Here is a 27,740-nt window from a genome sequence, read left to right as displayed (position 1 = left end):
GAAAGGAATAAAAATTCAGGGTTGAGTGGCCATTATCAGGTTTTTCGCGCTGCTTGTCACTAGTGTGCGTGCAGTTAGCTGTGAGGTCGGTAATGGCTCTGTGTTTCCACACACCCTGTAGAACTGGGCAGGGGAGCAGCCGAGGAAGGCTGCTCCGTGACTCGGGGTTTTACTGCAAGGTCCCACGCTCTGATTGTTGACCATGGCCTGGGCCGAGTCACGGCCGGCTGGAGGAAGAGAGGGGTGGGCAGGACCCAGGGAGCCTGGAGCCCCATGGCTTCAGTCCCTCCTGCCACTCATCAGGGGCCCCAGAGGCCAGGGTGACCCTTGGCAGCCTCTCGCCCGGGGGAAATCCCACCCTTGCTTTATGCAAACCCTGCAGGCCAGTCCATGGGCGGGGTGTCCTGGTCCCCTCCCTGACCCCTGACTCCTGACCCCAGCCGGAGGTGCTCCAGCAGCGGAGTACCAGTTAGTGACCACCTCTTCCCCTCAATGAAATCATTGTCTCGGCAGTCATCTTCTCCTTCACACGTGCAAGAGTGACAGACACGAGTAGGAGAGGCGGAATGGGGGTTATGCCTGGTGCTAGACACGCGCTGCGTTGAGGGCCAGCCTCACGTGTGCCCAGGCCAGTGGAGAGGAAGGAGGGAGTCGGTGCCAACAGAGTGTGTGCTGCTGAGACGTGGGTTTCAGCCACGCCAGAGGGCCGGGACCAGGTTCTGGGTTTTCCAGAGAAGCAAGGAACCTAGCGTGTTTAGGTGAAACATCTCAACTTACAAATGTCAGCAGTGAATTCATATTTTGTAAAACTACAAAACGTAAGGCAAGCCAGCTGCTACTCATAGGTGCCCGCGTCCATCCTCTGCTGTGGGTGCAGGAGGGTACGTGGGCAGCGGGACAGAGGGAGGTCGCAGAGCTTCTCTGTGGAGACGGTGCTCAGCAGTGGTCAGCGCTGCCCAGACGCCGGGGAGGGGCCGTCAGGTGTCCTTCGGATTCCACACAGATGTAAATGCATCGTGCTGGGAACTGAGAGCGGTTCCCTGACAACAGCCGGGCTCCACCCGGGTGGGGAGGGAATGGCTGGCGTAGGTGGGAGACCTGAGCACCGGCCGCTCTGTGAAGGGGGGAGGGGCAGTGCCTAGTGGAGAAAACGTTCCCCGAGAGCCCTGCCTCCAGGATCGGCCCCTTGGGTTGCCATGACAACAGCCCTTCCAGCATCCGGGAGTCATAGGATGGGAGAGGCGGCCTTAGAATTTGGATCTAGATCAGAAAAACGCCTAGAAGAGATGAACACAGACACCTGTACTTGGGTTCTCAAAGATGTTTTTATTTGTGATTAGAGCCTATGGTTATCTTCAAAAATAGCAAGCAAGAATATGAAAAATTCGAAAAAGAGGCAAATAAAGGCAACATGGCCCATCAGATAATAAAATGACATGTTACAATAGAAATACTTGGGAAGCCTAAGTAATTGGTGGTTTACACAAAATGTGTGATTAAAACAGGTCTAAAAATGCTACGTACGTATGTGCCTGACATGTGCTGCTGTTGACCCACTTCTGACGTGGGCCACGGCCTTGCCTCTGATGGACGTCCTCAGCACAGCCAGCCTGAGTCCTGTGAGGTGAGGTGCACGCCAGGCGCCCAAGAGCAGAGCCCCAGGCTTGCAGGGTCTTACTTCAAGGCTTTCACAGTTCTTTCTCCCTCCTTGGGTTCCACAACAGTTTTTTGTTTGTGTTTTTTAAGCAGTTGGTGTTTTATCCAATCTTTTCAAAGGATTCAGTTACATTTTCACAGAATCAGTAATTCTCTTTTCTCACTCAGATTTCATCTGTTTGCATAAATTTTAATTAAATACGTAATTACCGTACGTTTAACCAGAAAGAGTTTAAGTGAAAAACTCTGCTGGTAAAAGCAGAAAGGTTCAGCGTTCTGAAGAGGAGCGCCCTGGCCTGGCGTGTTAGTGCCTCCGGGGCCTCCCCGGCCCAAACCCAGGGGGCCCTTCAGAGGGGAGGGGTGAGTGAGCCCCCCAGAGACAGGTTCAAACAAGGAAGGACTGGCTTATGAAAAGCATGGTGTCGGGGAAAAGCTCTTCGGAAAACAGATCCCATTAGAGCCTCACCTTTTATCCAACAGCAAGACTACTTCCAGGTGTAAGTGCCAGATGTGAGAGTTCTCAGGAAAGTAACGACTTTTTTTTTTAATTTATTTTATTTTCTTAGTCTTGGCTGCGTTGGGTCTTCATTGCTGCACGCGGGCTTTCTGTAGTTGCAGCGAGCAGGGGCTACTCTTCATTGTGGTGTGCAGGCTTCTCATTGCGGTGGCTTCTCTTGTTGCGGAGCACGGGCTCTAGGCTCGCGGGCTTCAGTAGTTGTGGCATGCGGGCTCAGTAGTTGTGGCTTACAGGCTCAGTAGTTGTGGCGCACGGGCTTAGTTGCTTCGTGGCATGTGGGATCTTTCCGGACCAGAGCTCGAACCCGTGTCCCCTGCATTGGCAGGTGGATTCTTAACCAGTGCACCACCAGGGAAGCCCAAAAATAACGGAACAAGAATCATCTATTTTAAGCCAACCGACATTATATTCAACTAATGGAAAAAACAAAACCGTTGAGAAAGCAGAAAAAACTAACAGAAACAGCTTTTACAGTCAAATAGGAAAAAAACTTATAGCCCAGTAGAAGAATGAACTGTAGTATGAATAATTCACAAAGGTAAAAATGACCATAAAAATTTTTTTAAAGGTTTACCCTTGCTGCTCACTCAAATAGTATTGTATCTACTGACTTTAGAACCTAACCTCCGTGGAAAATAAAATCCAGCATTTCATTTAAATCAGGCTGCAGCAAATATATGAAGAATCCGAGACTTTTTGTTATGGTGGGAAAATATCCATTCGCAGGCACACAAGAACACGTTGAAAGTATAAGTCTTAGGATAAAATCGAGGTTTCTGGGCTGTGGAAAATGTTGTTTCATGTATACCTATTTGAATTTCTTAGTAATCATAGAGATTAAATAAAAGAGAGACACGCCATTTTTCAGCTGTCACGTAAGCAAAGAAGGCAAAAAGGTCGACATCATGTTGCTGGTGGGAGTGTTCAACTTGTGGAGGGAAGCTGGCAGCGTAGACCAGAGCCTGAAATGCGGGCCTTTGACCCAGAACTGAGCTTACGTGTGTAAAGACTGAGCTTACAAGAATGTTTACTGTAAGAATGACTTTTATGAGCAGCAAAGGCTGAGATGCCCTGTGTGTCCCTCGGGGAGGACGAGTGGAGTAGGGTTAGGGCACAGCGGCAGCTGGAGGCTCTGCCTGGGGCTCCCAGTGGGTGAGGGTGGGGCCAAAGGGGGCGTTTGGTGTGAGCCTAGAGGGGCAGGTAAGAGACTGGTGCCAGCGGTGCGCTTAGAAGAGGGTTCAGGGTGAGGGGGTGACTCCTTCCCTGGCCATTTGTACTGCTTTGAACCTTCTCAGAAAAATTGCAGGTTTGTGTGAAGCTCATTTGAAACACTCGTATCCTGAGTTAATTCTTGGCAGTTTTGAGATTTTAATGGCAAGACTGTTTTGTCAGCTCTCCCTGTATCCTGTTGAGGCTGAAGCAGTCCTTGTGACAGCTTGTGTCCCAAACAGAGGCTAGGGAGCCCACTTGCTGGGGCCCATCCGGGGAGCTGGAGTCACTGAGCTTTTCCGTCTTTTTACATTACTTGGTGTTTAATAATCACCTTAGAATGTACTCAGTCGTCCCTTCTTATTTACTTTCTGCTGATCAGAGGTTTTCCTAGATTTGGCAGTCTAGGAAGAAAAGCATCTTTTTTTTTTTTTTTTTTTTTTTTTCCTGTGGTACATGGGCCTCTCACCGCTGTGGCCTCTCCTGTTGCGGAGCACAGGCTCCGGACGTGCAGGCTCAGCGGCCATGGCCCACGGGCCCAGCCGCTCCGCGGCATGTGGGATCCTCCCAGACCAGGGCACGAACCCGTGTCCCCTGCATCGGCAGGCGGACTCCCAACCAGTGCACCACCAGGGAAGCCCCTATTTTTATTTTAAAAGAATTTTTTTCTGGAAGCTCCTTAAATATAGATATGTGAAACTTAAACAGTCTCATTTATTAGCCTGACAGTGAACTGTCTTTCATGCTGTTTTCTGTTATTAGTTAGTTGTCTTATGCTATTTAGCTATAAATCCTTGCAAAAAAGCATAATAAATAAAATAAATTATGCTGGAAGCAGTAATGCTGAAATACTACCCACTATTACAGCATGCGGTTTTTTTAAAATAAAATGCCAGCTCGGTTTTTTTGATTTTTCGGTTTATAAATAGCTTAAGTGAAATTAAACCACATCACGTGGCTGCAGTAGATATTTTCATGCTTCTTCCCAGTTTTTAAAATGTGGTTTTGCTATTGTTTTTAGCATTTTTTTCCTGCAAAGTCATGACCTTGAAATGCTTTACTTACCTTGCAAACTCTTTTTTAGAAATAGCTGTACTATAATTCAAGAGAAGTAAAAGGGAAAAAGTAAAAATACTACCCAAGATGCCACCATCCAGAAATAGCCATTTTTAACATTAAGTGAGCATCATGGACACAGTGAAAAAGACTGAGATATTGTGGGGAAACGGGGAAAAAAAGAAAGGTCATATCTTTAGAATACAAAGATAATTTTTATGCAAAGATAGATTAAAAAGTTGATGTATAGATAGAAATATTTGTGTTAAAGTGGAAATAAGCGTTATAATTTTACTTGAATTTAGCTGAAGAACTGTAATCAAAATGAAAATGAAGTAATTCCTGAACTTCAGTTAAAAGTTTCTTCCATACCTCAAGAATTCAATTCTAAAAGGAGAACATCAGAGAGGTTGGAATTGTAGGGTTTTTTTCGAGCTATATGTTTTTTATCTTAGATGTTATTAATCAACTAAGAAACTAGAGAAAATTCAGTGCTATTAAAATGCCTTCCCTTCACCCCTACCCTAACTGCTGGGTTTTTTAGAAGAAATACTGTGTTCTGATTGTGAGAGTTTAAAATAGTATTTACATTCTGTTCTTTTCCCTGGTTGGTTAGTCTGAGTTCCACGGATTAGTTTTTTTGTCAGAGCATCTCTGAGTTCTTTATCTGATTCGTTTCTTGGTCATTTGAATTTCATAAACAAGTAAGTTTTTACAAGGGTTCCATTTCATGCATTCTTTTTTTTTTTTTTTTTTTTTTTTTGCGGTGCGCGGGCCTCTCACTGTTGTGGCCTCTCCCGTTGCGGAGCACAGGCTCCGGACGCACAGGCTCAGCGGCCATGGCTCACAGGCTCAGCCGCTCCGCGGCATGTGGGATCTTCCCGGACCGGGGCACGAACCCGTATCCCCTGCATCGGCAGGCGGACTCTCAACTACTGCGCCACCAGGGAAGCCCCCATTTCACGCATTCTTGAAAAGTGCCTGCCAGTGACCCTGGTGTAGAAAGGAAAACTTGCCTGGGTATAAAATACTTGGGTTGTATTTTCTTTCTCTGAGACCTTGTAAACTAGAATCTCACGTGGTCCTTCATCAGAGAAACCTGGGTTGGCTGACTTTTGCCACCGACTAGTTGAGTGAGTGAGTTGGTTGGTTTTCATTCGTTGTTCCTGGGTGCTGTTCTCTGAGATCTTATGTTTGAAAATGTCTGCTACCCTTTGACATATGTAGCAACTAGGCAGAGAATAGTACACTTAGTCACAGTTGCCCGGAACTTGGGAGCGTTGCTGCATGTTGCTGTGGAAGGGGCGAGGCCAGCTCCCTCTTCCCTCCCTCACCCCTTAAGAGCTTGCTTTTTCTGACTGGATACCTAAAGAGTTCTCTTTGCCCTTAAAGTTTAATAACTTAATCAGCATAAAGCCCCCAGTTTTCCTGGAATTTTCTGTATACCCTTTCAGTCAAAGATGCAGTTCTCATTTCAGGGAAATTATTTTCTGTTATACCTCTGAACGTCTTTTAAAAGACACCAGTTTCCTTATTTTGGATCATCTTTTTCTTCCATATCTGTCATTTTCTTTTCTTTTTTTTTTAATCTGTTTCTCTTTGGCATTCAGCATGATTACGTCCACTTCCTATCCATCTTCTCCTTGGTTGGTGACTTGGTTTTTTTCAGCTGTGACTATTCTGTTGCTTATAGTCGATAATGGTGGTATTTTGGTCCTCAGTTTGTTTTCTAAACTCTCCAGCAGGTTTGCAGACCTTTTCTGTAAAGGATGTCAGCGTTTCCAGTGTGGCAGCCGAGCAGCCTCTGTGGCAGCTACTGGTGCTGGTGGAGCGTGAAAGCCACACTGACCATCGGGAACAAGGGCATGCGGCTGAGCCCTAATAGAACTTGATTTATGGACACCGAACCTTGAATTTCATAGAATGTTTACATCATGAAATGTTGTTTTGTTGGTTTGTTTTGGTTTTGGTTTTGAACCGTTTGAAAATGTAAAACCATCCTGAGCTCTCCCGGGCTGGGCTGAAGCAGGCACACAGGCCCAGTTCCTGACCCTGCTCAGCAGGATCCCTTCCATCTCATTACTAGTTTTACTTCCTTTTCTTTGTGCTCAGTTGAACTCCTGTCTCTCCAGATTTGTCCGTGGCCCAAAGAACTCAGAGGTGGCTTGGGTTCTGTTTCCTTCCAGACTCAGTTCTCTGCTGTTTGCCCGGCATGTTCCTCGCTGGGCTCGCTTGCTGGGCCTTGTCCTTTTCACCTTCCCCTGCTCAGGTCGGCAGCTCCATCCAGACCTGTCATCCCAGCACTGGCCACCCCTCCTAGACACCATTCTCACCTGCCCTGAGATGCTTTGTCGTCCCTACCAAGTGCAGCTCCTCTGGAGACTCCATTCTCTGCTCTCACGAGATCCCCAAAATGCCCTGGAGCAGATGTCCTTCCCCCAGTCAGGGGCCCAGGGGAGACTTCTGACGGCACAGAGCCCCGGCCGCAGGCTCCCACCTCCCGTACCCCTGAGGCTCTGCCCTGAGCTCCTGGTCTCACGCTTGAGCTGCCTGTTGTTCCACCTGGACTCCGCAGAACCTGTTCTTAGGTAACTTGCCTCCAAAACCTCCATACGGTATAAAAAATTCAGGTCATTTTGCTTGAGGGTCACTGATGAAGACTTTAAGTAATAGTTGGAGACAAGGCATCTCGAGAAGCAAAAAAAAAAGAGCAGTCGCTTTTCAACACTGGCCTTAAAGTTCCTGAGTCACACATTCATGTATCTCAAACGGATCCATTTGGGTGGTTTCCAGTGAGTTTACAAGTGAGAAATTCTCCGTGTCACTACAGAAGTCTTCAGATTTCCTCTTCCAGTTTGGTGACAGCAAAACAAGTCTCCTTTTGTTTGAGGATTCTTTTTCCTTAAACACAGGGCTGTCTGGATGTCACAGTGAAGGAAATTAAGCAGGGTGGCTACTGTGAGCCCATGTTGAGCTTCCGTCTTCTCTAGCATCTGGCTCCTGAGCCCTTAACAGCCGTCGGCCACTGTGGTGAGGGGAGCCCCAGGTTTTTAGACACGGTATGTGCTGATCCAGGTGGTGAAAGCTTTTAAGTATTTGGGGGGTAGGGAGGGTCATAATATATTATTTTTTAAATAAATTTATTTATTTATTTTTGGCCGCACTGGGTCTTCGTTGCTGTGCGCGGGCTTTCTCTAGTTGCGGCGAGCGGGGGCTACTCTTCATTGCGGTGCGTGGGCTTCTCATTGTGGTGGCTTCTCTTGTTGTGGAGCACGGGCTCTAGGGGCTCGGCTTCAGTAGTTGTGGCACACGGGCTCTGGAGCGCAGGCTCAGTAGTTGTGGCACATGGGCTTAGTTGCTCCGTGGCATGTGGGATCTTCCCAGACCAGGGCTCGAACCCATGTCCCCTGCATTGGCAGGCAGATTCTTAACCACTGTGCCACCAGGGAAGTCCCAGGGTCATAATATTTTTTCACTTAAAAACTGTGGATGTAGAATTTGAGGGAGTTTTGGTTTGACTGTAATTTTCCCTTGCAATTGTGTATGATACACAATTGTATCCTAGCTTGTGTATGATAGAGAGCTAGTAGATAAATGCTCTGCCTAGAACTAACGGTGGCCAGAAGGGGTTTTTAAGGAACTCCCGAAAATTATCCCAGTCCAGGAGGTGAAGCCAGAAGGCTTGAGAACAGACATCAAGAGACAGTTGAGTGGATAAGAGAGTCTTAAGAAAGGGATAGAGAGGGAGGTTTCAGCTTTGATTTCTCTCATTCTACTTCTGAAGCACCTTGAACGTTTTTAATATTCCCTGGGATTATTGGGCACTTTCCTCACCCTTGAAAATGCAGAATTCAGTGATAGTTTTGCTTACCATTGAATTGTGTTGTTGATGCTTAATATTTAAACTCCTATAGTTTAACCTATCCTCAGGTAAAGGCTTTCAGTGTGAGAAAGCTAACTCTTAACTGTAGGCAGAAAAAGATTCTCCAATCAAGTAGACTGGTTTTTTGGGGTTTTTTTTAGTAAATTTGTTTTTAGTTTTGGTTGTGTTGGGTCTTCATTGCTGTGCACGGGCTTTCTCTAGTTGCAGTGAGCAGGGGCTACTTTTCGTTGTGGTGCGTGGGCTTCTCATTGTCGTGGCTTCTCTTGTTGCAGAGCATGGGCTCTAGGTGCACGGGCTTCAGTAGTTGTGGCATGTGGGCTCTAGAGCACAGGCTCAGTAGTTGTGGCGCATGGGCTTAGTTGCTCCGTGGCACATGGGATCTTCCAGGGCCAGGGATCGAACCCGTGTCCGCTGCGTTGGCAGGTGGATTCTTAACCTCTGCGCCACCAGGGAAGTCCGACAGCTGTATTTCTTGAGCTGTTGGCCACTGGCACCAATCTGGACAGGCCGTGTTCCCAGCCTGTAACCTGGGGTGTTCCACTGACTTGCATTCATTGTTTTCCTGTGTTGCTGTTCTCTCCTTGTTTGTTTGTTTGCTCCTGTATTTTGCAAGAGCACGTTCTCCAGTAGTTTGCAAAGAAAAGGTACACAGGAAGACCGTTTTTTTTGATTCTTGAATGTCTGAAAATGCCCTAGTAGATCATTTGCATGGGCCCAGAATTGTGGTTTGAATATTGCCCTTCAGAGTTTGGAAGGTTCCAGGCCACCATCTCCTAGAAGGCTTTGCCCTGTGCCATTCCAATTCCTGTTCTTCCACACGTGACTTGTACATTCATTGAACAAACTGGCATCACGGGCAAACCATGATGGGAAGAGCAGGGCACAGCGTTCCCTCCATCGTGGAGCAGAATCAGTGAGACCCCTGGGGGAGTCCGCAGCGCTGGCGGACGGAACCAGGGAGGCCCTCGAGCCAAGGCTTCCGGGACCCAGAGGCCTGAGGAAGCCCAGGTGAGGCCCGATTTGGGTAGCAGGGGGCGGGGCATGGGACCCAAGGCAGGTGCCTCACAGAAAGGGAACGTGGCTGGGGCCTTGATGGGGAGTGACGCGGCTGGGCGGGCAGTATGGGGGCTCTGGCTGGTCTAGGAAGGGGTCCCTGGAGCCTCTAGGGCAGCGGCCGGAAGGGCTCTGGTTCCCGGGAGGCGGGTATGGGTCCGAGAGAAACCACGGAGCCCGGGCTGACTCAGCGGGAGGAGGCGCGGCCGCAGGAAGCAGGAGCGGCGGTGTGTGGGGACAGCTGTGTTCTGGACGCTGTCCCTTTGAGAGGCTTATGAGATGTCCCAGTGTGCGTGTTAAGCAGGCACTTAACGTACCAGTTCAGCTCAGAGCCGGAGATAGCAGTTCTGGAATCAGCAAGTGTAAGTAGGATTTAAAGCCGTTGAAGTTATTAGGGAAGCCCCAAGTGTGCAGGTGGATGGAGACCGGTTGGCCATCCAGTGACGGAGGCCAGGGGGCCAGGCGCTGCCCGGGGTGGGCAGGGGCGCTGCGGGCGGGCGGGCGGTCTTGCTGCTGCTGCCCAGGCCCGCTCAGCTGGTAGCACAGCGCTTCTTTTTCACGATCTCGTGTGGTAAAGTAGATCGGTCTTGTAAGAGTGTACTTATTTTTCTCCACGGAACTCCGGAAAGCTCTTTTCTTTCATTCTTAATAGAGACACATGTTTATATTTCTGGACTGACAGCAGGGATTGCTGACCCCCAAGAGCCCCTCCGAGGCTGACGTTCTCTTCTGAGAGTTAGATTCATACGAGATTAAGATCACAAACAAGAGTTAGTAAATCGGCTCTGAGTTTTGCAAGAAGCCCGTTGAATAGAAGGGCTTTGGAGGGTAATTAGGCAGGTCTGTCTGACCCTGGGTTCCGCAGCTCTGTACGATTCTAAGCTCACAGAGTGTCAGGGAGGAAGTGCTTAAGAATGTGCCGGGGGTTTTGAGCAGCTTGATCTTTCCACACAACTATGCCTGCCCTTGGGAAGTGTAGGCACCCGTTGACATTTCTGTCTGAGATTTATTTGGAGTAGACATGTTTTAATAAACATTATCATGATGTTTATTAAAATCACATCAGCATTTAACTTTGTGTAAGGCTCAATCCCCTCTTGAAAAATTAAACAGAGAGCCCTGAGAACAGCAACAGCCCTAGTAAGGAGTGTTATGCCTTGGAAGCCCGGTGAGAAGTGGGACTGCGGGTGCCCTTTGGAGCCCTGCACATCACACCACCACCCCGTGTCTAGGACGGGACGGTGAGCTCCAGGGAGCCAGACCTCTGTCTGTCCTTGGCTCCGTCTGGTGCAGCGATTCTGAAAACTTAACATTCATGAGAATTTCTGAGTTGGGAGCTGTACACAAAAACACATGTTCTCTAGCTGGTAGTCATTTTAAAGGATCTCCAGTTCAAGGATTTCAAGAGCTGTGAGGCCCCACTGCAGCGACGAGCGCACGTCTGCAGTGTCCGCCGCGGGGCGGTGCCGGCCGCTGGCTCCTGCTCTTGAGGAATACCTCAGCACGCGCCTTGCCATCCACGGGCTTTGCTTGTCACACGCTTCTCTAGTGCCTGCTCTAACCTGGGAGCTGTGCAGCCTCCCTCTCACTGCTTTCAAGATGCTTTGCCTTCTGGGACCATAGCCCTGATCGCAGAGAACTGCCCCAGGGATGTGTGTGCAGGAGGGCAGAGCAGGGGCCTCCTGGGGTGGGAGATGGTTCTGGAGGTAAAAACTTTGGTTTAGTTGAAGTACAGTTGATGTGCAATGTTATGTAAGTTATAGGGGCACAACAGAGTGAATCACAACTTTTAAAGGTTATAGTCCATTTATAGTTACTGTAAAATAATTGGCTGTATTCCCTGTGCTGTGCAGTATATCCTTGTAGCTTATTTATTTTATATGTAATAGTTTATGCCTCTTAATCTCCCACCCTTGTCTTGCCCCTCCCCGTTTCCCTCTCCCCACTGGTAACCTCCAGTTTGTTCTCTGTGAGTCTGCTTCTTTTTTGTTATGTTTACTCATTTTAGTTTTTAGATTCCACATATGTCATGTCATATAGTATTTGTCTTTTTCTGTCTGACTTAATTCACTAAGTGTAATACCCTCCAGGTCCATCCATGTTGTTGCAAGTGGCATTATTTCATTCTTTTCTATGGTTCAGTAATACTCCACCGTGTGTGTGTGTGTGTGTGTGTGTGCCTGCGTGCGTGTACACCACATCTTCTTTATCAGCTCATGTGCTGATGGACACTTAGGTTGCTTCCATATCTTGGATATTGTAAATAATGCTGCTTTGAAAGTTAGGGTGCATGTATCTTTTCAAATTAGTGTTTTCATTTTTTAAGATATATATTTATTCGATTTTAAGGGGGTTTTTTGTTTGTTTTTGTTTTTAATATTTATTTATTTATTTGGTTGCCCCGGGTCTTAGCTGCGGCAGGCGGGTTCCTAAGTTATGGCTCACTGGCTCCATAGTTGAGGCATGTGGCCTTAGTTGTGGCATGCGAACTCTTAGTTGCGGCATGCACGTGGGATCTAGTTCCCTGATCAGGGATTGAACCTCAGGCCCCCTGCGTTGGGAGCGCGGAATCTTGACCACTGCGCCACCAGGGAAGTCCCTGACTTTTAGCTTTTTTGAGAAACCTCCGTACTGTTTTCCACAGTGGCTGAACCAATTTACATTCCCACCAGCAGCATATGAGGGGTCTCTTTTCTCCACATCCTCACCAACCTTTGTTATTTATTGGAGGTAAAACTTAGGAGGGGCTTCACAGCAGGCAGAAGACACTGTTTGGAGGTGCCCCTGGCACCTGCAAACGAAATGAGGGGCATGATACCGTTCACCATAGATTGGGGGGCGGCCAGGCCAGGCGCGGCTCCGGGCTGAGGTGGGCCTGTCACTGTCACGTCCGCCCCGGGCCTCAGTGTCTGTGGGGAAAAGGACAGAAACAACCTTCTCCCTAAAATCGTTTCACCTGTGACATCCTGCACATGAAGTGGGAATCTGGGAGAAACAGTGCACAATTGGCCGCACTGTTGGGTCCTCAGCTGTGGCGTTGCCCCAGCAGGCACCATGCAGCAGGAAAGTCTGCGTTCTCAGCTCGCCAAGCCTCGGGTGTTTCATTGGCATCAGGGTTATTTTTGGATACAGAGGGATTTTCAAATTCCTGTTCACCTTTGCAAGGTGTAATTAGAACTTGTTGGAAAGGGCTCACAGAGTGCGTGGGTAAGAAGTGAGAGGGCATCCTGTGTGCATTGTCTTTAGGTTTCTGCTTCCAGCGTGTCCTCCTCTGCAAGTTCCCCAGGGCGCGTGCCCTGGGCTGGCTTTCTAGCGTGGGAATCCCTGCATCCGGAGTAAGACTTGGCTCAAGGCTTAGGAGGTGCCTTCAGGTTTGGAGGCTTTGTTTGATTTTCACACATGGAAATGGAGCCTCTTCTCTTTGTGAGCTCAGCTATGCATTTAAATTTTTTCCTTATATTTTACAAGCATGTTTAGGTATTGGTAATGGGTGAGTTCCTGAGTTAATCTGCCGTCTTTCTGGCAGGGTTATTTTTAGACTTTGTTTTAATTTAATGTGATGGGTGGCTCAGGTACAGACTGATGGTTTATCTGCATGTTCATTCTTTCAAAGGGATGATCCTTAGTTTTGAAAATGATTTATTCACTTCTGTTACATAAAGAATGCATTAAGTTGCAATTGCATAATATATAGTTGACACTTAACTGTAAACTGTTTTTTTCTAATCCATACGCCTCACTGGTTGTAGCTACGACTTTGAGATGTATTTTGGCCTGTTTTCAGGCCAGAGGCTGGCCGCCTGGCATAGGAAGGACACGGAGTGTCTGTCCTGTCCTTGGGATGTGACACTGTGGGCGGTCGCAGCTCTTGCTGCCCCTCCCAAGACAGGGGGTGCTCTGTGGGCGGGGCCACGCTCCGGGCTGGCCACTGCGGCCTCACCCCTCCTCCGTGGCGGTGTCTGTGCCCAGGGGTGAGAGGAAGGGCCCCCGTCGCTCGACCGAGTGCGGGGTGAGGGGGGAAGTCGTTCCATCGTTTCAAGGAGGAGGATACAGCTCACAGAAGCCTCTGTTCATATTTGAATACCTAATTGGGTTAGGAAAAGCTTATATTAGAAGCATCGAATCCGTCTGTCCACCCAACAGAGTCTGTGTGCTGAGTGCTGGGGTTACAGAACAAACGTGTCTCTCCCGCCCTCTGCCCCCGCCTTCCTTCAGAGATATGGTTTGAATGTCTCTGTGCTGAAGGTCACACAGAGGATATTGAGGCCACACATCTTTTTTTGAAAATGTGGAATATTGTGGTGAACATGAACAGTGGTTGGTGCACAGCATCGAGCCAGCGATTCACAACTTGGGAGTTCAGGCATGTATAATTCATAGAAAGTAAGTCATTACCAGCCGCGGCTATGCCTGCAGCACGGGTGAAGGATGCAGTTGTTCCAGCCGAGGCGCAAAGGCTGGGGTATAGCTGTCAAGGACAGGTTGTGAGCTGCTTCACCACTGTCATCTTCCCCACGGAGCTTCCAGTGCTGGAAACTGTAGTCAGTGTAAAAGCTCTCACTATTTGCAAATGTTTTTGTTTTAAAGTAGATTAATTGAAGATCAAAATAAAATTCCATAAGGAGAAAAATCTTTCACCATGCTCTAATGAAGAGGAAATTAAATCTCTGTGTGGTCAGAACCAGTTGCTTATCTACAACAGGATTAGAAATATAAATTCTTAATTCGTTCATTGGATCTTCTGTGGTTTCACTGGTTTTGAATATTTTTCCCCCAAAATAAAAAATGAATAAACTTACAGGAATTTTGATTGTTTTAAAAAATGGGCTCTATCTTACAGATACTTGCCTGGGTGGGCAAAATATATAGGAAGTTATCGTGCTTCACTGTTTATAGTAATAAAGCCCCAGATGACCTCAGTGTCCGTGAGGACTTCTTAAATCGATTGCAGTACGGCTCTGTGCTGGGGTGAAGGCATGCAGGGGCTGTTACAGAGCAGCACAGCTTCGTAGACAAGATGACTTCCGAGACAAGTGTTTGTTTGTTTATTATTGAAGTTCATTTACAGTGTCGTGATAGTTTCTGGTATACAACAAAGTGATTCAGTTACAAATATGTATAAGAGATACATACCAGATTCATTGATATGAATGTTGTATATAATATATATTCTTTTTCCGACTCTTTTCCATTATAGTTTGTTACAAAATATTGAATATAGTTCCCTGTGCTATACAGTAGGACCTTGTCGTTTATCTATTTTGTATATAGTAGTTTGTATCTGCTAACCCCAAACTCCTAATTCATCCCTTCCCTCCCTCTTCCCCCTTTGGTGGTGTTCTCTATGACTGTGAGTCTGTTTCTATTTTGTAAATAAGTTCATTTGTATCGTATTTTAGATTCCACATATTAGTGATATCATATGATATTTGTCTTTCTTTTTGTCTTAGTTCACTTAGTATGATAATCTCAAGTTCCATCCATGTTGCTGCAAGTGGCATTATTTCATTCTTTTTTATTGCTGAGTGGTATTCCATTGTGTATATGTACCACATTTTCTTTATCCATTCCTCCGTCGATGGACATTTAGGTTGTTTCCATGTCCTGGCTATTGTAAATAATGCTGCTATGAACACTGGGGTGCATGTGTCTTTACCAGTTAGAGTTTTCTCAGGGTATATGCCCAGGAGTGGGATTGCTGGATCATACGGTAGTTCTATTTTTAGTTTTTAAAGGAACCTCCATACTCTTTTCCACAGTGGCTGCACCAGTTTACATTCCCTCCTACACTGTTGGTGGGTTCCCTTTTCTCCACACTCTCTCCAGCATTTGTTATTTGTAGACTTTTTAATGGTGGCCATTCTGACTGGTGTGAGGTGGTAGCTTGTTGTAGTTTTGATTTGCATTTCCCTAATAATTAGCCATGTCCAGCGTCTTTTCATGTGCTTATTGGCCACCTGTGCGCCTTCTTTGGAGAAATGTCTATTTGAGTCTTCTGCCCATTTTTTGATCGGGTTGTCTGTTTTTTTTGTCACTGAGCTACACGAGCTCTTTGTATATTTTGGAAATTAACCCTTGTCGTTCACACCATTTGCAGATGTTCTCTCCCATTCTGTGGGTTGCCTTTTCATTTTGTTAGTGGTTTCCTTTGTTGTGTAAAAGCTTATTAAGTTTGATTAGGTCCCATTTGTTTATTTTTGCTTTTGTGTCATGCCTTGGGAGACTGACCTAAGAAAACATGGCTGCGATTTATGCCCAGACAAATGTTTAAATGAGAAAAGTAAGGAGAGGAGAGAGTGGGGAGCTGGTGTCAAACGGGGAAGCCAGCGAAGGGTGTTTAGTCCTCAAAGGGGTCATCTCACAGGCCACACAGGAAGGGAGCCAGTGCTGCTGGACAGTGGACTTTGTCCTCACCTGCCCGCTCTGCAGTTAGGGAGGACATCAGTTGTGTAGCAGGAAGGTCCACGTTGGGCTGCCTTGAATGTCCCCGTGCATGTTCACTTTCCATCGTCCCTGGGTGTGTGTCTGGGCATTGCCTGATTCTTCCAAACTGTGTGTCACCTGGGCAGCCTTTCTTATATCAGAAAAACGAAACGATGTGGTTGACCTTGGACAGAAGTGACATTGCATTTGGAAAAGTGTCCCTTTTTTACTGCATTGTGGATACTCACCAACTAGCCTGTCTTTTGCCACTCTCACGCCCCCACAATGTGTCTTTTCACAGCAACAGTGGCAGCCATGTACTACAGCTACTACATGCTGCCCGACGGCACCTACTGCCTGGCACCTCCCCCCCCAGGGGTTGACGTAGCCACTTACTACAGCACCCTGCCTGCCGGGGTGGCCGTGTCCGGCTCCACTGGAGTGACAGCCACGGCCCCGCCCCCTCCAGGGACCACGCCACCGCCCCCCCCAAGCACAGCAGAGACGAGTAGTGGGGTGACCTCCACCACCATCACCACAAGGTATGTTCTCACTTCTCCTGGTCACCTGGAGCACCTGTGTTCTCGGTTTGGGCTTCTTTATGGTGTGCGTCACATAGAGGGTCTCCGTTATCCGAGTACTTATTATCCAGATCCCCGAGTTACAGGGTTGATTGGGCAACAGAAAGTGTCCTAACATAAGCACTCGTAGCAGTGAGGTCTAACCACTGAGAGAATGAGCTCCCCGTTAGCGTCCCACGCCGCTCCCCTGAACCCAGCATCTGTTCTTTCCCGTGTGCCACCATCTCGGTGGGGCAGTACTAGGCACAGTCAGTGTGAAGTGAAGCCCAGTTTTTGCCAAAAATGCAGGATTTCATAAAGCTGATGCAAGTGAATCTTTCACAAGCTATTAGGAAATGAGGATCTGGCTGTTCGTCCAGCCAACCACTGAATAACAGAGCCAGCAAGGCAGGGGCTGACCCCCGGCGCCTGTCCTGGGTAGCGTGAGGGGGGCTCTGAAGAGTGCCTGTGGGTGAGCGAGCACTTTGTAAGGGGCACTGGCATGTCTCCAGCTGCAGAGACGCTCGGGAGACTTGACGGGACACTTGGGTAGTTCCCACTTTCTGACCATGCTAAGGAAGTCAAACATGAAACGAAGGGTGATGAATCACACTAGCCAGCACGCTTTCATATGTATGTAACAAAAATTCACACTTGATTTGTTCTTGGTTGTTTCTAAGAATTAGCAATTGGGGGGAAATGTGAGGAGAGAAAAGATGAACCTGTTTTCATGACCTTAAGTGTCACTTTGAGTAAAACCCCTATTTTCATCATTGGCAATGATACTTTGGTCCCTGTTTCAAATGGATTGACTTTGATTAGTTTTCTGTAGTCCCAGTCATCTCAGATAAGGGCCTCCCTGTCTGCGTGTAACTTACCTGCCGGTGTGAACTGAGACAGTGCAAGTCCCCCAGCAGCCTTGCTGGCCGCCCCCCGCCGCTGACCTGGAGGAGGGCCTGGCACTGTGGGTGTGACCCAGCTCTCCTCTGCAGTGCACTTGCTTCCGTGGCCGCCATCATCCCCCCGCCCCCCGACATTCAGCCCGTGATCGACAAGCTGGCAGAGTACGTGGCCAGGAACGGCCTTAAGTTTGAGACCAGCGTTCGTGCCAAGAATGATCAGAGGTGAGTGAAGGAGTTGATGTGGGGTAGATGAATGGTATTTGGGGTTTAGTTTAGCTTCTTTTTTTAATCTAGCTACATAATTGTTTATATATATGTATATATACATATATATATATATTTTTTTATCCTTATGTGTTTAGATAAATATATCTTGTTAAATTACTTAGAGTTGGGGTGGTGGTCTTTTTTATTGTTACATTTTTTTTGTTTGTTTAACTTGTTTTGCTTTGTTTTTTAAAAATGCTGACCCTACCTAAAATAAAAAGCTGGAATTCATGCTTTTCAAGAATCTACTGTGGAAGTTCAGACACACACTGCACTTTGTTTTTTTCATCAAATAATGTTCCATGCTCGGGTCGTAACATAACAACAGGAGGCTGTGGTCGCAGCATGATCTGTGCGATCGCCAGGGTCAGTCACTGCGAAGCCTCCGAGCAGCAGGTGTGGTCCGTCGGAGCCGAGGGGCGTCACAGCGACCGAGTGTGTCTTGTTGAATGACCCGTCCCCTTCTCTGTTCCTAGGTTTGAGTTCCTGCAGCCGTGGCACCAGTATAATGCCTATTACGAGTTTAAGAAGCAGTTCTTCCTCCAGAAAGAAGGGGGCGAAAGCGCACAGGTACGTGTCTGGGAAGAAGTAATCCTCGGGATGCGCGCTAATAGGGTTGGTTGGTTTTACGCTCACTTTTAGGTGTAACGTATGTCTTGCATTTGCCGAATTTAACTTTTCCCACCTCTCTTGTCTTACATCTGTTGGAATCTTTGCCCCGTATTCATAGTTCATTGAGGATCATTTGTCCAGAATGTTGTAAACAAAGTAATCCTGTCTCTTCAAGCATTTGGTGTTTTGGTTGGCTGTTATTTTTAACTACTTTGGATGGAAGCTGTGTATTATACTTCTGTTGTGTTAACATGTACTTAAATGCCCAAGTGTAACCACAGGTGCTCCCAGCTGACAGGCTGGAGCCACACAGGTGCTGCCCACCCACTGGCCTCGAGCGCCACCTGCCCGCAGCTCGCCTCACGACTCCCATCCCTGCAGACGTCCCGCACTTGGTTCTCAGGCGCCTGTTGGAAGCATTGCCTCCTGTCCTTGTAATCCTTTTTCTGCCTCTCCTCTCCTCTCCTCAATTACATGGACACCCTAATGTCTTCCTAAAACCTGTTTTGGTAGAGAGATGACGTAGGCTTTGCGTATCAGTGGCTTTCTTCAAGCTTTTATCTCTGACTGCTCCTGAAGAAAATGGACTCATCTGTAGGTGCTGGGCATAATTTGGTCTTCTAAACGTGTTCTCGGCGATCAGTCTCCAAAGAAGAGCTAGTTGGCATTGGTTCCCAAAACAGTATTACAGGGAAAATACCTCCTTCCGCTCCTCCTTTCATTCTGTTGTATCAGAAAATAGTAAATCTGAGTTAGAAAGTATATTCCTTGGTGTTACTTAGGCAGTAACGTAGCCGTGCTGTTGTCCCATGAAACGTATGTGCTGCATATCTTTTCTGACAAATCCTGTGTCATTTCCAATGGAGCAGTTCAGAGTCACGTTTAACCTCTGCAGGCTGTGTCAGCACCGGAAGAGGCTCCTGCAGAGTCTGCTCCTGAAAAGCCGAGTGACGTTGGGGACGATAGTGTGTCTGAAGACGTTGCCGACGCAGGGGGCAGAGGTGGCTCCTCGGGGAAGAAGGAGGTGTTGTGCAGCAAAGCCGTCCCAGACGGGAAGCTGGTGAAAGGTATGCTGCCCTCGCTACCGAGGGTTCCAGTTTTGACCTTGTACCGCACAGGTGTCACTTCAAATTAGCAAGGAAGAATGCTGGACCGCTTAAGGTCAGGTGCCTTTAGCCACAGGACAGGAGGAAATGGCTGCCCCTTTTAAGTTGCTGTTATTAATACAACTTGCTTATTTCATAGTACTTTCCTGATTTCGGGTTTGGGGTCATTTGGATATAAGCTCATCTTAGGTATACGTTCTACAGGCTGTTGCTAACAGCCTGTTCTAGCAATTTAATGGAAATGTTTAGAATTTTTCAAATAATGTTTTGTACCGCCCCCCTTGGACTTCTGAAAATATATGCAAACTATTGTGCCAATGGAATTAGTTTTCTTTATTTGTTAAGGCAAGTCCCTTGAGGGTCTCTACCAGGCGGTATTCCACTTGCTCCGTTCCAGTTACCTTTTATGTTCTTGGGAGGAGTTTTTCATCTACCAGGACAGACATACATGAAAAGAGCAAATATAAATAAATAGAAAGAAAAAAAAGCCGACACAGGCACGGTAGCAGAGAACTCTGTGGTTGGACGTGTGAAGAAGCAGTGAGTTGCACCAGGTGGGAATGAGAAGGGCTGTGCAGAGGGAAGAGGGTTCCCAGAGCCAGCGGAGCTCCCAGGCGGGACGGCGTGGTCTGAGCCGTGTGGCCTGTTCAGACACGGGAAGTGGTCTGAGGGACCCGGTGTCAAGGGGGGCACACCTGCCCAGGTAACCATGGCCAGCTTGTGGGGCTCTGCCTTCCTGGCGGGTCCCGGGGCTTCCAGCAGGGGCAGCACACCTTACGGCTTAGATCAGAGGAATCACTTTCTGCAGTACGGTGAGTGTGTGAAGGGATGGAGGCAGAGAAGCCATGCGGGAGGTTCGGGATGGAGCTGGTGGCCTGAAGTGGAGGAGGGGGCGTGGCCGGGCGGCGCAGGAGCCAGTGCCCGGGTTAAAGGAAAAGCAGAGGAGATGCGGGATGGGCGGGACGGGCCAGGATTGCAGGAAGGCCTTTTCTGAGCGTACAGATGCCTTTGCTGGTACAAAGATGGCGATCACGAGTAACCAAAGTGACCCAGATGGGTAACGGGGAAACTTCAGTGATTTAGGAAAGCGTGGAAGTACCTGTGAGCCTCTCAGTCCAGGAGGTCACCTGAGCACACGTGTTTAATCTCTCACCCTTCCCAGCCGCCTTCAACTCTCATTGGAATAACCAAAGGAATGTATTAGTAAGGAGAGAGGAAAAACAGTTACTGCTCCAGAAGCAGGGGGAGGTACTGTTCATGTTTAAGAGGGACAAGCCAGGCCACCGGACTTCAGTTCATAGGAAAGAGCAGGACATCTGGGGACTCAGTGGTAGTGACCCCGGGGGAACCCACTGTCAGCCAGAGAAGGGGGCGGGCAGAAGGCCAGAACCACCGGGAGCATCCACGGGGCTGCGGGGCCCCAACAGGGTGTGGTCGGGGCGCAGTGGGCCAGCCCCCGCCATGGAGCACCCTCCACGCTCCCGTGAGCAAGCGCCCTGGGACTCGGCAGACGAAAGAGCGCTCGCCGCTTCCCTCGTCGTGCCCTCTGAGCCTGAGGCGCCCGAGAGCTGCGGATGTCCGAAAGAACCCACCGCGCCCTCAGCTCCGTCAGGGTGAGGACGAGGAGACAGGGAATCACGGCTCCTGCAAAGAGGCAGGAGCTCAGAAGGACACGATCCGAGCCTCGGAGCATGTGGGCACCTTGGAAAGTTACTAAGTGACAGGAAAATTCTTTTAGTCTCTGATTCGTATTCTCACAGAATTAAAGGTACTGTAAAATGAGTGCAACCGATAATCTGACATCTGGAAAAGACTGTTTAGAGAAAGATTGCCAAATTTTAAAATATAATAAAAACACTAAAAATCAGATTGGATGAGAAGACAAGTTCAAAATTTTCCTCAAATTTCCAAGGAAAGGGATAGAGATGGAAGGAAAAGCATCCAGATGGGAAAATAGACAGGTTGTCCTTCACGGGGGAGAAAAAGCAGGCTGGCACTTCAGATGTGTATCTATAGCATTAAATGCCAGGTAGTTAAGGTCTATCTGAAATTTTGAATGAAAAGTATTCTGAATGCTGGAGGACAAAGATTCTTACAGATGTGTCAATGCCCTGAAATTAATCAGTCAAAGAAGGTGAGGACAATGAGAATATTATCCAAAAATTATCAAATGCAGTGAAAACTTAAAAGAAAAACCTATAACCTCATATGCTTATGTTGGTAAAGAAAAAGTAAAAACAGAACAAGCATTCAACTCAAGAACCTAGGAAGAAACTTTATATAAAATGCATGTAAGAAAAGCAGAAAGGGAGAATCAATAAAAATCAAAGCAGAAATGGGTGAGGATATAATAAAAGACCAGTAAAACTTATCATCATTGTACAAGTTTACAGAAAAAAAAGCAAATGCACAGCATAATGAGAGAGAAAATGGTATTTTTTAAGTACACGAGAACAATATATTTAACTAAATTTGAATAAATTTGAAAATAACTGAAAAAAATTGTCTAAGAAAATATATTGATAAATTGCTAAAATGTCTCCAGAGAGGCAGTAAGATGACAGATCTATAGGCCGGAAAGAACTTAGAAGACATTGGTCAGTGAAACACCTCTACAAGTAGGCAGGCCAGGACAAAGTCACGGTCAAGGTAACTTCCCTCAAGAAAGAGAAAAACTTGTCTGATTAAAGCTACTCCAGAGCCCAAAGATGGGAAGTTAGGAAGCTCTCCAGCCATAGTACCTTAACCCCATAAAGCTTAGCAGTCTGCAGGCCAGGACCCCTGGGAAACCCAGATGTTAGCACCTCAGATGGAAGCAAGCTTGGAATGACAGTGAGGGCAGGTATGAGCAGGTGGGGTTCCTTGCAGCCATCCCAGTGCGGCATCCCACCAGAAAAATCTCCAAGTACAGTCTTACCTTGCTAACAGATGCTGGAAAAGCACCAACATTTCCTGAGATTTTTATGATAAAGCTTCCCTAGTATGACAATAATTGATGTTGGAAAAACAGGCTCTCCATTTTGAAAAAAATAAGACTCTTACATTACCTCTGACAATTATAGTGATTCCAGATAGATTTAAGTGTTTAAACGTAAAAAATAAAATCATAAAGTAGAAGAAAATAAAGGCAATTTTTTTCTAGTCAGAGTGGAAAGGATTTTCTAAGAATTGAAGCCATGAATGATAAAGAAAGATAGGTCTGATGGGAACTGGGCCTGTATAAAGTTGAAAGACAAATGTCAGGATGGCAGTGATGGCTAATATAACAGAAGATAAAGGTCAAAATCCTTGCTATAGAAAGAGCTCTTGTAAATCAGTAAGAAAAGTCACTGCAGTAGAAAAACAAAGGACATAAAAAGGTAGTTCACAAAAGAAGGAAAACAGTTGGTCAGTGAATAAACTTTTTTTTTTTTTTTGGCTGCATCAGGTCTTCGTTGCTGCGCGCGGGCTTTCTCTAGTTGCAGCAAGTGGGGGCTACTCTTCATTGTGGTGCGCAGGCTTCTCATTGTGGTGGCTTTTGTTGCAGAGCACAGGCTTCAGTAGTTGCGGCACGTGGGCTCAGTAGCTGTGGCTCGCAGGCTCTAGAGTGCAGGCTCAGTAATTGTGGTGCACGGGCTTAGTTGCTCTGCAGCATGTGGGATCTTCCTGGACCAGGGCTCGAACCCGTGTCCCCTGCACTGGCAGGTGGATTCTTAACCACTGTGCCACCGGGGAAGTCCTAAACTTCTAAAATACATCCTCACTAACAAGATACTGTTCTTTGCCTCCAATTTGGTAAAGTTAGAAAGTAACAGAGTGGGTGCGAGTGGCAGGACCCTCACTCACGCATTGTCCTTGGAGTGTTGTCGGTGAGGCCTCTCCAGGGGAGAGCCCGATGATGGGGACCAAACCCTAAATGCAGATGCCCTCCCACTCCTAGAAACGTCTGGCTCACCAGGACGTCTCGACCAGGTGTTCCTCCCAAGGCTCATGGGCTTTTAAAAATAAAAACTTGGGAACCATCATGGGAGACTGAAATCAGTTGGCATATCCATACTAAGAAATATTCTTGCCGTTTGTTAAAATGATGTATGTTGACGTGGGAAGATGTCTAAACTTTTTCTCTGGAAAGGTGTCGCTTACTAAGTGAAAACGGCAGGCTATAAAGTATGGTCCCGTTTTCCGTGTGTCGGTACACATGCACACGTATGTGCCTCGGCACCATTGTGTTCAGATCATTTCTTTCCCGTATCTGAAGAGCAGTTGGTCTTTCATTTTGTTCACCCGTGTTTTCAAAATTTCCCAGAGAGAATATGTATTACCTTAGACGTTAAACGTTCGTACTGAGACTTGATACCTTAAGGAAGGAAGCGTAGTTGATGTGGAAGGTGGAGGGCCGGGCACTGTCGGCCCCCTCACGAGTGTTTCCGGAGCACAGGCCACTCTGCATCAGTGCACACCGGGGCCATGTTAGTCCTGCGGTCCTGCCCGCTCCAGGCTCCGGGGTAACCAGACCACGCACACAACACAGAACGTCAAGAGGGGCGTGAAGGAGAGAGGCCGGGCAGGGCCTGTCTGAGGAGAGGCTTCATTTGAGATGAGACGAGCAGGAAAGCCAGGCATGAGAAGAGGAGGACGGCTCCAGGCAGAAGGCAGGGCAGGGCTGGAGCGCAGTGCAGAAGGTGGGAGCGGGAGAGGGGGCCCCTCCACCGCGGCTGTTCGTCCTTAACACAACAGGACACCGCTGAAGGCTGTAGGAAGTGCTCTTCGCGTGTTGTGATGTGACTTGCAAGTAAGGTTCCAGGTAGAAGCAGTAGTTGTGTAATTGAATAATTCTACAAAGAAAATAGTTCCTGATCCCCTGCCTTCTGGCTGAGCTATGCTGGGAAGGTTACTTGACCTTTTTAGCCTCAGTTTCCTTATCTGTAAATGGGGAGGCCTGGTAGTATCTGTCTCCTCCGGGGGTTGCAAATGGTAACTGAGGTGAGGCATGGAGACTCTGCACATTAGTCAGTTCTTTTATTACGTCACTATTTTTTTAATATAAATTTATTTATTTTTGGCTGCGTTGGGTCTTCGTTGCTGTGCGCGGGCTTTCTCTAGTTGCGGCGAGCGGGGGTGACTCTTCATTGCAGTGCGCAGGCTTCTTCTTGCGGAGCATGGGCTTTAGGGCTCGCGGGCTTCAGTAGTTGTGGCATGCAGGCTCAGTAGTTGCGGCTCGCGGGCTCTAAAGCGCAGGCTCAGTAGCTGTGGCACACGGGCTTAGTTGTTCCGCGGCATGTGGGACCTTCCCGGACCAGGGCTCGAACCCGTGTCCCCCTGCATTGGCAGGCGGATTCTTAACCACTGTGCCACCAGGGAAGTCCCTAAATCACTTTAAAGTATGTGTCAAACAGTGGTGCTGTTTGGCACTGTATTCGACATGCATTAAACTGTGTTCCAGGAGTTTTCATTTTAATATATTTGTTGATTGCATATTTTTTAATTTGGAGGAAGAGATTGGGAGTAATTGTTTTAAAATTATTTTGTGATATAATACTTTAGCCCAAGTTAACTTGAGTAATTTTGATTAACATTTAACTGAAGTTTTCTTTTCTATGTTTCTTTGACTCTATTCTTAAAGAGACCATATTACTAGAGTATAGCCTATATATATAGAGTATATAAACGGTTAATATTATGAAAGTATTTTCTTACGGAGAATTTCAAACAAGTACAGAAACAGAGCCTGGTGTAATAGTCACACAGCGCCACACGCAGTGCTCAGCATCCAGCTCCTGTGGCCGACGCAGGACACATCTTAGAACTCTCAATCCAGCCCACCCCCAGGATATTCTGAAGCAGATCCCAACATCATGGCATTTTATCCATCAGTGTGATCGCACTTATCTCCAAAAGATAAGGGCCGTTCTTAACATAACCACGGTAAAATGGTTAATATTGACTCTCCCAGCAAAGTGTACTTTTCACCCTGTGTTATATCTTTGTTTGGGGGTTGTTAGGAAGGTAGACCTCAGTGCACCACATACAGTGCAAGTGCATGGCGTTGCATAATCAACACAGAGACTGATTTTGCCCCCTTTTCATTCTGACTTATAAAATATCACTTTGCTAACATTTAACATCTTGGGGTGTGCTCTGTAGCTTGAGAGATTATTGACGAGAGATGATTATATGTCAAAGATCTGGGTTATTTACCAGCTTCAAGTCACACTTGGGTTTGGAACCGTAAAATGCTGAAAGTGGAGAAGCCTGGGGTGGGTGGGGGTGCAGCTGGGTGAGCTCACCTCCACAGTTTTAGCCACATCAGAGCCTGCCTTCGGTAACCTAGATCCACTTCCCTCTGAGTCAGCCCGTTTGCACTGCACTTGACCTTGCCCTTCGCTGTGGTCTACTTGAATAGCTTTCATCAGTAATAACACATGGTTTTTAAAAATAAATATCTGGGCTTCCCTGGTGGCGCAGTGGTTGAGAGTCCGCCTGCCGATGCAGGGGACACGGGTTCGTGCCCCGGTCCGGGAAGATCCCACATGCCGCGGAGCGGCTGGGCCCGTGAGCCATGGCCGCTGAACCTGCGCGTCTGGAGCCTGTGCTCCGCAACGGGAGAGGCCACAACAGTGAGAGGCCCGCGTACTGCAAAAAATAAAAAATAAAAAAAATAAAAAAATAAAAATAAAAATAAATATCTCATTACAACCAGTTAGGTGTTGTTAAGAGCCATTTACCATAGTCTGAGGAGGAAGGGACCCAGTGAGTGAGTGTTGAGTAGATGTGGGGGAGGGGAAGAAGATTGTTTCCTTTGGGGCCTTTGTATTTTCTCTTAAATTAAAATTTCCAAATATTCTAGGAGAGAAAAATTGAACCACCTAAATTTTTGTTACACTAGGTTTAAAATTTTCTTAAAGGTGCAGAGAATAGTCTGACATAACGCCTAGCACAAAGTAGGCACCCAGTCAAACGTTTGCTGAATAAAGGAACAGTGTCTGCAGCTTGCTTTTGTAAGAAAAGGTTACCTTATACGGTTGGGATTTTTTAGAAGTACCTTTTCATAGTGGAGTCCCATCATATGCTTACTTCTGCAAACTCAGCAATGTGCTGAGCCCAGAAAAAAAAGGAAAACACCAACAAAAATTGACCATTTGCCCATGGAGTGACCCCAGCTGGCACTCAGTGTGTGCGTCCTGACGTGGCCCGAGGTGGAGCCCGTGCTCTGCCGTCCCCTCCATCGGGCTCAGCACGTGTGATGTCCTTCTAAACGCCCTCTGACATCACAGGCACTGCCTGCGGCCCCTGAACCTCCCTCTGCGTAAGATGTGGCTCCACTCAAGACGGTGCTCCTACCAGCTCATGCTCATGTGGATGGTGGGGCCCGCGTAGATTTCTGCTCTGTGCTTCCAGTTACTTTAAAATGTATTACCATTTTCACCTTTTCTCAATAGCTTCATTTGCTCCAATAAGCTTTGCAATCAAGGCCAAAGAAAATGATCTACTTCCCCTGGAAAAAAATCGTGTTAAGCTAGATGATGACAGTGATGATGATGAAGAAAGCAAAGAAGGCCAAGAAAGTTCTAGTAGTGCTACAAACACTAACCCGGCAGTTGCCCCACCCTGTGTAGTTGTTGAGGAGAAGCGGCCTCAACTTACCCAGGAGGAGCTAGAAGCAAAGCAAGGTTTGTCAATATGTTTTAAACTTCTTAAAAGAAAAGTACATAAATACAAGATTAACCTACTAAGCCAAAAATACGAGACTGCCAACTCGAGTCTCCAGCCTTTGGAAATCAGAACCACTGGGGGGCCATGTGGTGTTTTTGCTCATCTGAGAAGTTCTCTGTGGAGTGAGGAGCCCTGCTGTTCCTTAAGCTCAGATGCAGTGCCCTCGGCGGTTTGTTTTCAGAGGATACGCTGAGGGTGGCCAAGAAGGCTTTAATGGCAGCCTTGGGGCAAATGCCCAACCTGCGCGCCCAGCTCGGGCTAATGGTCTGAGCTGGGAGACACCTCTTTGTGAGGCCGTCTCCCTGCAGAACCATCAGACCCTTGAAGGTGCTGGGGCCCAAGCTGGTTTTCAGGCTGTGGCTCGTCTTCAGGGGTCACGATGTGGCCACCGCTTGCCTCTGACGCATGGCTAGCAGTGTCTGTGGGGAACGTCTCGTCGTGTTCTGTCCCTCTTCCAAGATAAATTCTGTTCTGCTCTCACTAAAGTAGTGAATTAACAGTTGCGTTTGCAGTACTTACCTGTTCTAACTGGTTTTGTGGATTAATTTTTCTTCGTATACACAAACAGATCACGCAACATTGATGGAAGGTAATTCTTTAACCACAGGATGCTCTGCCCTCGGGAACGAGCATTGCACTGCTGTCCCCGAGCACACTTGTGTTCATGCATGTGTACCTAAATCTGCATTTATTGCGTGTGAACTGAACAGTGTGTCAGATCATTTGGAATAAAACACTTTTCACGGTGTTCCTTACCTGGTAACTTGGGCACATGTTTATGAGAACCATTCCGAGGTTTTCATC

At 47.3% G+C, this 27,740-nt stretch overlaps 1 protein-coding gene across 4 annotated transcripts in view; it reads left to right on the top strand.

The window, feature by feature from the left end:
• Positions 1-27,740, top strand: part of SFSWAP (splicing factor SWAP) — an 84,630-nt gene that overhangs the window by 18,548 nt on the left and 38,342 nt on the right. For all 4 annotated transcript variants that reach the window (XM_081253148.1, XM_081253147.1, XM_081253150.1 and 1 more), the window contains 5 exons: positions 16,099-16,339; positions 17,350-17,481; positions 18,003-18,096; positions 19,034-19,205; positions 26,663-26,893. In XM_081253148.1, coding sequence (XP_081109274.1) covers positions 16,099-16,339; positions 17,350-17,481; positions 18,003-18,096; positions 19,034-19,205; positions 26,663-26,893 — 870 coding nt within the window. The remainder of the gene's footprint in view (positions 1-16,098; positions 16,340-17,349; positions 17,482-18,002; positions 18,097-19,033; positions 19,206-26,662; positions 26,894-27,740) is intronic.

This window comes from Mesoplodon bidens (assembly GCF_964165515.1).
Source record: "Mesoplodon bidens genome assembly, chromosome: 13".
NCBI classification, from domain to species: domain Eukaryota; kingdom Metazoa; phylum Chordata; class Mammalia; order Artiodactyla; family Ziphiidae; genus Mesoplodon; species Mesoplodon bidens.
The sequence above is the reverse complement of the archived record's forward strand: the minus strand, read 5'-3'. Positions and strand labels throughout refer to the sequence as shown.